The sequence below is a fragment of the Oncorhynchus tshawytscha genome, linkage group LG16 (genome assembly GCF_018296145.1).
Source record: "Oncorhynchus tshawytscha isolate Ot180627B linkage group LG16, Otsh_v2.0, whole genome shotgun sequence".
In the NCBI taxonomy this organism is placed as follows: Eukaryota; Metazoa; Chordata; class Actinopteri; order Salmoniformes; family Salmonidae; genus Oncorhynchus; species Oncorhynchus tshawytscha.
This window is the reverse complement of record NC_056444.1, coordinates 61384255-61396199: the sequence shown is the minus strand read 5'-3', so window position 1 is coordinate 61396199 and position 11945 is coordinate 61384255. Positions and strand designations below refer to the sequence as shown.

Below are 11945 nucleotides of genomic sequence, written 5' to 3'. Positions count from 1 at the left end.
GAAGGTGTTGACGTGAATTGCTATTCAATGACAGGAATTCCTGAATCTCTTCCTACTTGGCCTTTGAGCTCAATGCCCGTTTTGTTTCGACCTTGCACACTCCCTCTTGTCACAGGAAACCGTATCATCATGGGAAAGAACCATGTGTTTCGGTTCAACCATCCGGAGCAGGCGAGGGCCGAGAAGGAGGAGAAAGAGAAGGAGACCCCAACAGCAGAGACCCCAGTAGAGCCAGTGGACTGGACCTTTGCCCAGAGAGAGCTGCTGGAGAAGCAGGGCATCGACATGAAGCAAGAGATGGAGAAAAGGTATGTACAGGACCGAATACAGTCATGTTGATCTCATGGACTGTCAATCCTGGCATACTTAGCTTAGTCTATGACTTTGAGTGATTACGTTTCCTTAACTAGCCCCATCCCTTGTATTTGTACCAAACCACGTGGCAGAACTGCCGTTGAGCTGAAACGCAGAGACAGGATTGTGTCTTTAGAACTGGGGACTTTGAGAGGTGGATAGCTTCCACTCACTGAGAGTTTGAGGCCTATACTTTGTTCAATGGCGAAGCATGTTTTTTAATAATTGTGTATACAATAGGATTTCATTTGTGTGTTTCATTCATTCTAGATTGACTGAGATGGAGATCTTGTACAAAAAAGAGAAAGAGGAAGCGGACCAACTTCTGGAACAGCAGAGACTGGTGAGCCTGGAAACATTTAGCAAATTAATTTCTCTATAACCTGTAGATTAATTCAGTTTTTTTTGTGGGGGGGCCACAATACCTGAGTTTTGTTTTTGTGTTGAGATTAAATGAAATGTGCTACAGGATACAAAGTTATAGCATGGTTTTCCTAAAATAAGCTTGTGGATAGTTCATTTTGATAGCTAGTTTTGTCATTAGACATTATTTTCCCCGCTTGCTCTGTTGAAGTCTGACTAGCACTAATTTCTCACTGCTGACACCTTTTGAGACACTTCTATTGTATGTGTGTGTGTGAGTGAAGAAGAAAAGCACTTACTTAGCATGTCTGTTCCTCTTGCATGGGAGTGTGATTCCACTATCTGGTCTGAGATGGGGAAGAGCAAAGCCTTTGCCCTTGACTTCTGATTTCGACCAACTTGCTGAAACAATTTGATTCAGAGAGAATTATATTGCAAAGCATTTTTCCCTGTTCCAAATCCTTATTTTCACTCTTGTCTTCTAGGTTTGAACTGAACCTTGCAAAACAGAATTTTTGTAAATTAGTTGTTGGCTTTGTATAATTTTTTTTATTATGACCTCAATTCAAATGAATTGAATTAATCAAGTACCAACTCATTGGCTCAACAAAATTACAGTACAATTGCCAGTGATCTAGCTTTGGTAACGCTTTACTGCTTTTGCATGGTTCATGTTTTGTAGCATGTTTTCTTCACTTCCTTTCCCAGGCTAAGTTGCAGAGATACAGTTAAACTGGTCAACGATGTGGCTACTGTGGAATGTCTTGGTTTAGACTTCTATTCTAGTGTTTTGCTGTTTTGTGTTGAGTTTCTATGCTCTTCAATGCAGTTGCTGATATGTACAATGCATTGTGATAACCAAGAGTCCTGCTGTAGTACTTTTTGAAGGCTAGCGACAATGTGGTTTCTCATTGACTTCTTTTGTCACTTCCTTATGCTAGCCTCACCTGTGCCTTTTGTAAAGCACACTGAGGACATAACTCAACTGAATTATCAGTGCTCGGGTTTTAATCAACGAATCACTAAAAATACTTTAATTCTCTGGTGGTTTGATGAGCATAACTACAAACGTATGATATTCAGACTCCTACTGCATACACGTATTTGTACACCTATTTCCAACCAATGTCTCTAGTCGCAGATACAGTCATCAACTTCCTGTTCTCTCTGGTTGTGATCTGTAATGTACTTTGTCTACCAAAATGAGAAACTGCATTTTCTTCCAACTAACGTCTTCCGTGAAGTGGATGCATTAACACTTAACCTCACTTCTGTCTGTCCTCTCTACTGGCTTTCCAATAAAACTGCAAGACTACTTTTGTCCTCTCAACCACTGCTAACACTAGAGCAACTCTAAAACCAACTCTAAATCTTCTTTCACGTGGACCTCGAATGGGGAAAGGCTACCAAAATGTGTCTGCCTTTTTTTGCATGCCTTTGTAGCATGTTTGGGATCCCGCTTTCAAGTGCCCATATCGTCAATTATGAAGAGGAAATAGTACACAACAAATCAGATCAACACCTGTCCCCCTTTTTCTGTTCATATTCTGTATCTAATCATGATAGTCATGCTTTACGTTTACTTTTAATATCAATATGCAACATTGGGAATGATATTGGCCTACCTGATCGTACATTTTCTAAGTACAATTTTGTAGATAATGTATCAAATATTTCCCCATTTCAAAATATGAGAGCTCTCCGCAGAGGTTACTCCTGATGGTAACATCTGCGAAAGAGTGTTGTTCCAGCACTAGAACATGCATAGGAAAGTTACATCCAAGAAATAAGCAAAGCATTCTATATAAATCCATATAATTTTACACTAAAGGGCACAATTTTATAGGATTCTTCTGAATTCACTTATTAGCCTGAGGCTAGAACCAATGCGCAAACCAAGGTCTTAGATCTATAAAAAGAAAGTCAATGGAAGCCACTGTCAGTATTAGGTTTTTGTTTAAGCTGGTTTGTCCCTGAATTTGATGAATGATTTCTTCCTAGACTTATTTTTCTGGGCATGGAAAGTGCATGTCCTCCTCAATTTGTCATACATCTTGTACAATTATGATGTATGCGAAAGTTTGAGGGTGTTTTTAATCTGACCAAAAAGTACATTGTTTTACACTGAAAATGGTTAGAAAAACGTATGCAGATGTAGAAAATGAGTAATTATATAAATTTAAATCCTACCCAAAAACACCCCGTGGCAATAGAAGTTCCCATGTTGCATATTCATACTTGTATCCTTTCCTTTTTTTAAAAGCCATCCTTCCTCTTTTTGATTTCCCATTTTAATTTCTTCATTTTGTTGGGAACCTCTTTGGTTTGTTTCCTGTTTTTGTTTTTTCAAGGATGGCGACTCTGATAGTGGCGATGACTCAGATAAGAGGTCTTGTGAGGAAAGCTGGAGACTGATCACCTCCCTGAGGGAAAAGCTGCCTCCTAGCAAGCTGCAGTCCATAGTCAGAAAGTGTGGCTTGCCCAGCAGTGGGAAGCGTCGGGAGCCTGTGAAAATGTACCAGGTTCCCCAGCACCGACGCATCACCAAGGATGCCAAGTGGGTCACCATCTCGGACCTGAAGATCCAGGCAGTGAAGGAGATCTGCTATGAGGTGGCCCTCAACGACTTCCGCCACACACGCCAGGAGATAGAGGCCCTGGCCATCGTCAAGATGAAGGAGCTGTGCGCCGCCTACGGCAAGAAGGACCCCAACGAGCGGGACTCGTGGCGGGCTGTGGCCAGGGACGTGTGGGACACGGTCGGGGTAGGCGACGAACGCATCGAGGATGTTCTCACCAACGGTAATGGGGGAAGAGGCGGAGGGGGAGCAGGTGTGGTGGCTGACCCCATGGATGACCTCAAGGTGCACATTGACAAGCTGGAGGACATTCTGCATGAGGTGAAGAAGCAGAACAACATGAAGGATGTGGAAATCCGTGCCCTCAGAAACAAGATGGTCAAGATGGAGAAAGTCCTGCCACTCATCACCCCAGAGTGTCAGACTTCCAGCCCGCCTACCACCAGCCCCCCTGCTAGCGCCCCCAGAACCCCTAGTCCTCGAGAGGGCCGACCCCTGGTGCAGGCCGAAGGGGAGGAGGGCGAACTGCAAACTGCGGGTGACGACTCCACCCTCCGCCGGGGCCATATGCGCTGGATGCGGCAGGAGCAGGTGCGCCTGAAGAGTCTCCAGCAGCAGGAGATCACCAAGCAGCTTCGCCGGCAGAGCGGCCCCCACCGCTTCATCCCGCCGGAGGACCGCAAGCTCCGCTTCCCGTTCCGAAGCAATCCCACGCACCGCAACTCCTGGAGTCCCGGCACCCACATCATCATCACCGACGAGCGGGTCATTGAGCTGAAGGTGCCAAAAGAGGCCTTTGAAGAGGAGGAGGGGGGGGGTCAGGTGCAGGCTGAGGAGGCGGGAGAGCCCGGAGAGAGAATGGCGACTCCTGTTATTCACCCAACCTACCCTCAACAGCCGAGCCCATCCCCGCAGCCACGCAGATGTACAGACTTGGAGCAGGGCCCAAGCCAAGGCCAGGGCCAGAGACAAAGCCATAGAAACCACCAGCATCAGCAGTCCCATGAACGAAGCCGCAGCAACTCCTTCAACCACCGCCGAAATTCTGGTTCTATGGACCGCCGAAACTATGGTTCCATGGACCGCCGATCCTCCGGCTCCATGGAGTCCTTGCAGTACTCTGATAAGGGCAGGAAGCAGCAGCAGGCCTTCTATCAACCCCGGCACCACTACCAAAACCAACAGGCCCAACAACCCCAACCACACCACCAACAGCCCTGCCACTACAACAGCATGCCCTATGGCGCCAACACCAACTTCACTAGTTACCAGAAATATCCACAAACTGACCAAGCCAACCATCAAAGCAATTTTCAGGCACCACCTCGAATGCGCAGGCAAATGTCTGCTCCTAATCTGAAGGATCTGAAGGCTAGCCGAGAGACGACAGTGTGAGATGTGGCTAGTGGGAATGAGGAATTCTGTACTTTGGTAGACAAACACATTACAGATCACAAAACCTCAGAATAATTGTCCACAGTGAGACAAACAGCTAGAACTGTTACTCTTTTTGCACTTGAACGGTGTGTTGGTTGATCCAAATTTCAATGGTATGTGTATAACGAAAGCACAATTGACCATTTCAATTGCATAATCTATCTATGTCCTTCCTCCTGTATCTGTTGTGCTGCACTGGTTGCTATTTCAACATATGCAAATGAGGAGAGCTGTTGTAAGGAATCAAAGCCAACACAAGATAATGGGACTTTTTGTGTCATCCATTTTAAATAATGATAAATCATCATACATTTTTTATTTGTTCAGACAAATGGTTTTCATGGTTGATCATCTGCGTTTTACACTGTTTGCAGTTTTAGTTTCGGTTTATAATGAATGTTATTTTAGCTATTATAAAGATGAACCCTTGGTTAGGGAAAACAGGGTTGTTTCTAAATCCTTAGTTCAAACCCTTTACCTTGGTGTCTACAAAGTGCCCAACATTTACAGTCAAACAGTATTTACTCTGTTCTTTACGAAACCCAACTCCAGGAAAAATAACATTCTCACCATTTTATTTAATTTGGTACACTAACCGGATCTGCCAAGTGTACATTTACAATGTTTGTTATATCATTTAGGGACAGTCAGTGTTCTATCATAATTTACCATGTCACATTTCAAAGGTTTTTACATTGACCTGTTGTTATTATCGATATGGAAGTTAGCAGCTAATTAAGCTACACATCAAAGTGACTGTGTAATACAATATAATCTGTATGTAAATTAGATGATGCATTCATTGTGAATTAATTTACTGTGCACAACCAACACTTGACTGCCTTTTGAAAATGAATGAAGACTGATCGAATGGAATCAAAGAAGTGCCTTAATGATTCACTAACACGTCATTAACATTGCTCTGCATTTACAATCTGGTATCAAAGACCTTCATTGGCTCGGTCTCCCTATAACTTTTTGATTCAGTTTTAACACTTGCCTACAGAACGCATACTAAATGAATACCTTAAATTGCCCTATACTTGTAACCACTAGTGCTGAAAATGTACCAAATTAATAAGATTGGGGAGACAATGCCTTATTATTCCTTTTGGCCACCATGAGTAAAACAATGTAAGCCTCTTGTCTTCATAGTTAGTGTAAATGAAAGGAAACAGGTATTTTTACTTAAGATATGCGACTGCCACCGTACATTGTATTTACAAAACTCAATTGCACTTCCTTAAGTCATGAAGAAGTTGTACTTTCAATCGTATTACAAAAAAGTGAGAGAATATGGACAGATCTGTCTTAAGCACCGTTTTCTTTTGTACTCTATTGTTTGAGATGTAGATGTTCCGCTAGATCTCATTAAATCAACATCATTCTGTTAAGACCAACTGCCACACATTGAGTTTAAAAGCTAGGGTCTTGCTTTTCCCACGGGATGTCTTCTATGTACAGTACTAAAACCGATTGTGTCCCAAATGGCACTCTATTTCCTCCTTAGTGCACTACTTTTGATCATTGGAGTCTGTTCAAAAGTAGTGCACTATGTAGGGAATAGGGTGCCATTCGGGAAAGCACCTGTGGATTCTGGGTAATGTATTAGATTGCCATTTATTTATCTCTGGTTCAGTGACTCAGACCCACAAAATGCAGCTTCTTAGGGAGAGGATGTCCAACCAAGGGTTACCATGGTTTCAAAAGACTCACCCTCACCTTGGGAGTAACAGAAAGAATGAAAGTCTTTGCATATTGCATATTTCAGGAGAAGCATCCATGTCCAATTGGATTTGACCCGAACATGTGATTTCATAAATTGTGGGCTAGTAAGTTTGTAAATCTCACTTTCTACTGTTGTAAATACATGACACATTGAATGCCATTTCCATCTGTAAAGAATGGAATATGTACACATCTTGTTAGGTTTCCCACACATTCATTCTTAAGGATTAGTTTAGCGATTAGAACACCGCCCTGAAACAATTTATCTGATACCATGCATTTATCTCTATCAATTACACTGTGTAAATGCTGTTAAGACTTCAAATGAGATAATTATTGCCTCATGAGTTTGCCACTGATGCTGTTAGTCGACTCTTCACTTCTGAGTGATTTAAGTATTCTTATCTCCTATACCTTAATAGCTTACTTCGCTGCCTATCCCTGAAGAGAACCTTGTGATTTCCAAATGCATGGCCAACGCCGATCTCTACATGACTTTCTTTAAAGAAAACATTTAATTCAGGATGCTTAGAGATTTGTGATATCCATTGGCCTATCTGAGCTACAGTATGTTATTGATAACTGTAGATAACAGAATAATATAAAGTTCTCAAAATACTATTTACTCTACCTTTGTGTAACGCAAACCAAATGGCAAAAATCTATAGGACATTTTCTTCAACCGTTTGCTTTCTTTACATTTTAAAAAGTGCTCTTGCTTCTATGACTATTTTGCATGCCTTCAAGTCAATGTTCCAATAAATAATGTTATTTAACGCATGCATCCGGTGCTGACAGCTTCTCAAAATATTACCTGGAGAGCTGGAAAAGTAGTCAATGAAATGGACAATGTACAGCTTTATTGTTCTTTTGAAATATATGTTATGTTAGTGTCTGGTCAGTGTTGTTAGTCTATCTGAATATGATATGAAGTGCCTCGATATGGCTGTGTATCAAGTTGTTGTCCCGTAAAAGGCTAGTACTTTGTGCAAAAAATATTGGAACTTCATTGTTCACAGGTTTTATCAAGGATATAATACATACGTTTGTGTTGCTGGAGATCTATTTTCGAAGTATGACTGAAATAAAATGTTACAAATGCAGTTACAGATGCAGGCCTTTGCTTGGTGTTCAACTTGTTTACTTAAAATAATCTTACTGGTTTCCCCCCCAAAAATCTAACATTTCTCAAAGGCCAAGCAGCCTCGTGTGAATTGATATTGAACATTTGGCTGTACGTTAAATAAGATCAGAGGGAGGGATCTCATGATACTCCGTATCAGCATACTATTAAGTATCATGGCATGAAAACAAAGCATGAAGAGGATTGAAATTGCTGAGGAATACAGTTCTACTGTTGGAAACAAGCAGCCAACAGTAGAACTGTATTCATGACGAGATTATTATGGATACGAGCGAGAGTATTTGTCAAATGATAGACAAGCATCCATAATCATTTCACCAGAATAAGACCATCTATTTATTGGAAAACTGCACTTTCACCACCCTGTGCAGTTCATTATTGATTTAATCTGTAGCCTAATAAACTGCATGGTTTCCCGATTCGTAGTGGGAAGACCACACACAATATCATCACGTGACACCAAGTTTACTTATATATGAGGGTTGTTATATCAATATTTGCGCATAAAGGCGTTTCCACCGCCATTTCTCACATATGACCTTTTACCGACACAAAAAGATTCCACCATGTCGAACGAACACATGATCTGGCGGTATTTATAAAATTGTTCCCGAAACTTCCAGTTTCCATAACAGCTGTTGTGATTTTATTTTGTACGGTATGACTTTACTTGCATAAAAACTGTGGATGGAAACATGGTTACTGTTATATAAAGCACATTCTATATGACCATATACTACTGTATGTTCCGTCTTGTTTGTGTTTTCGAGTATCAGAAAAACATTTTAGCTTAATTAATCTAATGACCTCGGTAGTTCATAAATGAATGTCCACAACAGTTATCCATTTCTTGAACGAAATGGTTAATTGACCCAGAACTCACACAGGCTACTGTTAAGATGTAGTTTACGCCAAATAAATCAACAACCAGTATCTTAACTCACTGCACTGTAAGAGTAGAGTAGTCATGATTTAGGCATACACAGTTCAGGCTCCAGTACTTGAATTGATGAAGGCTGATTTTTAAAAAAAATGTAACTGTGGTTTATGTTTAGAATTCGAATTACATAGCATGATACATCACACAAAGGACTACACATTGTCTTCATAATTAGAATACTATGTGTTAGCCATGCCCTGCGATTACCACAAAATAGTGCTTTTTGGTTTGTTTTTACAAAATACACTAAGTAGGTGCAGTCTAAAATAATGATATTCAAAAAAGTTTTTCACAAAGAAAGTTCATTCATTCTATTAGACCTGAGGATAGTAATTGTTGCTTCAAACTTTAAGAAATTTACCTTTTAAGCACCTTTAACTTGTGGTTTTCCATGTGTTAACGGAAGTGAGAAATGTAGGTTTTTCACTTTAATCATTTTTATGTGATGATATACTTAACATACCATCACCACATTTCCATCTTAACATACTGAACACCTTGACGGTGTATTTAAAAAGTCTGATTTTTCATATGAAATCCAAGCACATCATACCTGCAATATAAGATTGAAGGGGGGATATAGTACATCCAAATAAGAGTAGTTTCCTGTTAAAAGTTTTAGAAATACTTATTACCAATTATATTTAAAAGTATCTTAATTGGAGAGACATTTTTTGTCTTTGTATAGGTGGACTCAACATGGATAAAGAGAGTCTTTGAGACTCAAATGGCACCCTATTCCCTGTATAGTAGGGCTGGGATGATACATTTTTTGGGGGGGTAGTTCAGCTTTAATATTGCAGATAGAATTTGGCTTCCATCAATGTAATTGTCTGCATCATTTCCAATCCCCCATATATCATTTTTGGTAAATATATACAGTACCAGTCAAAAGTTTGGCCACACCTACTCATTCAAGGGTTTTTCTTTATTTTCACTATTTTCTACATTGTAGAATAATAGAGAAGACATTACAACTATGAAATGACATATGGAATCATGTAGTAACCAAAAAAAGTGTTAAACAAATGAAAATATATCTGAGATTCTTCAAAGTAGCCAACCTTTGCCTGAATGACAGCTTTGCACACACTCTAGGCATTCTCTCAACCAGCCTCACCTGGAATGCTTTTCCAAAAGTCTTGAAGGAGTTTTCAAATATGCTGAGCAATTGTTGGTTGCTTTTCCTTCACACTGCGGTCCAACTCATCCAAAACCACCTCTATTTGGTTGAGGTTGGGTGTTTGTGGAGGCCAGGTCATCTGATCCAGCACTCCATCTCTCGCCTTCGATAGAAATAGCCCTTACACTGCCTGGAGGTGTTTTGGGTCATTGTCCTCTTGAAAAACAGATGATAGTCCCACTAAGCGCAAACCAGATGGAATGGCGTATTGCTGCAGAATGCTGTGGTAGCCATGCTGGTTAAGTGTGCCTTGAATTCTAAATAAAGCACAGACAGTGTCACCAGCAAAGCATCCCCACACCATCACACCTCCTCCATGCTTCACGTTGGGAACCACAAGCATCCGTTCACCTACTGTGTCTCACAAAGACATGAAGGTTGGAACCAAAAATCTCAAATTTGGACTCATCAGACCAAAGGAAGTATTTCTATCGGTTACTTGAACTCTGTGACGCATTTATTTGGGCTGAAATTTCAGAAGCTCGTAACTCAAATGAACTTATCCTCTGCAGCAGCGGTAACTCTGGGTCTTCCTTTCCTGTGGCGGTCCTCATGAGAGCCAGTTTCATCATAGTGCTTGATGGTTTTTGCGACTGCACATGGTGAAACTTTAAAAGTTCTTGACATTTTCCAGATTGACTGACCTTCATGTCTTAAAGTAATGGACTGTCATTTCTCTTTGCTTATTTGAGCTGTTCTTGCCATACTATGAACTTGGTCTTTTACCAAATAGGGCTATCTTCTGTATACCCTCCCTATTTTGTCACAACACAACTAATTGGCTCAAATGCATTAAGAAGGAAGAAATTCCACAAATGAACTTTTAACTAGGCACACCTGCTAATTGAAATTCATTCCAGGTGTCTACCTCATGAAGCTTGTTGAGAGAATGCAAAGAGTGTGCAAAGCTGTCATCAAGGCAAAGGGTAGCTACTTTGAAGAATCTCAAATGCATAAAATATATTTGGATTTGTACAACAATTTCTTATAGTTACTACATGATTCCATGTGTTAATTCATAGGTTTAATGTCTTAAATTATTCTACAATGTAGAAAATAGTAAAACGTTTCATTAAAACCCTTGAATGAGTAGGTGTGTCCAAACTTTTGACTGGTAGTGTGTGTGTGTGTGTACAGACGCCTCACAAGTCCTCAACTGGCAGCTTCATTAAATAGTACCCGCAAAACACCAGTCTCCTTGTCAACAGTGAAGAGGCGACTCTGGGATGCTTGCCTTCTAGGCAGAGTTGCAAAGAAAAAGCCATATCTCAGACTGGGAAATAAAAAGAAAAGATTAAGATGGGAAAAAGAACACAGACACTGGACAGAGGAACTCTGCCTAGAAGGCCAGCATCCCGGAGTCGCCTCTTCATTGTTGACGTTGAGACTAGTGTTTTGCGGGTACTATTTAATGAAGCTTCCAGTTGAGGACTTGTGAGGCGTCTGTTTCTCAAACTAGACTCTAATGTACTTGTCCTCTTGCTCAGTTGTGCACCGGGGCCTCCCACTCCTCTTTCTATTCTGGTTAGGGCCAGTTTGCGCTGTTCTGTGAAGGGAGCAGTACACAGCATTGTACCAGATCTTCAGTTTCTTGGCAATTTCTCGCATGGAATAGCCTTCATTTCTCATAACAAGAATAGACTGACGAGTTTCATAAGAAAGTGCTTTGTTTCTGGCCATTTTAAGCCTGTTATCAAACACACAAATGCTGATGCTCCAGATACTCAACTAGTCTAAAGAAGTACAGTTGTATTGCTTCCTTAATCAGAACAACAGTTTTCAGCTGTGCTAACATAATTGCAAAAGGGTTTTCTAATAATCAATTAGCCCTTTTAAAATGATAAACTTGGATTAGCTAACACAATGTGCCATTGGAACACAGGAGTGATGATTGCTGATAATGGGCCTCTGTACACCTATGTAGATATTCCATTAAAAATCAGCCGTTCCCAGTCATTTACAACATTAACAATGTCTACACTGTATTTCTGATCAATTTCATGTTTTTCGATGGACAAAAAATGTGCTTTCTTTCTTTCGAAAACAAGGACATTTCTAAGTGACCCCAAACTTTGAACGTGTGTGTGTATATATATATATCTTCCTAGTATCAAGGAAACAAAACATTTAACTGCCTTAATGTTGGAAACAAACACTTATGTTTTCATCCAGAGACACTTACATTTATTTTCCATGCTGTAGCACGCAAAATATTAT

The 11945-nt window shown here is 40.5% G+C and overlaps 1 protein-coding gene across 8 annotated transcripts in view; it reads left to right on the top strand.

The window, feature by feature from the left end:
* Positions 1-11945, top strand: part of kif1b (kinesin family member 1B) — a 110399-nt gene that overhangs the window by 62412 nt on the left and 36042 nt on the right. For 7 of the 8 annotated variants that reach the window (XM_042299449.1, XM_042299445.1, XM_042299443.1 and 4 more), the window contains 2 exons: positions 116-308; positions 625-697. In XM_042299449.1, the coding sequence (XP_042155383.1) occupies positions 116-308; positions 625-697 (266 nt within the window). Of the gene's footprint in view, positions 1-115; positions 309-624; positions 698-3068; positions 7565-11945 lie in introns of those variants that run through there. The other variant, XM_042299450.1, reaches the window with a different exon arrangement.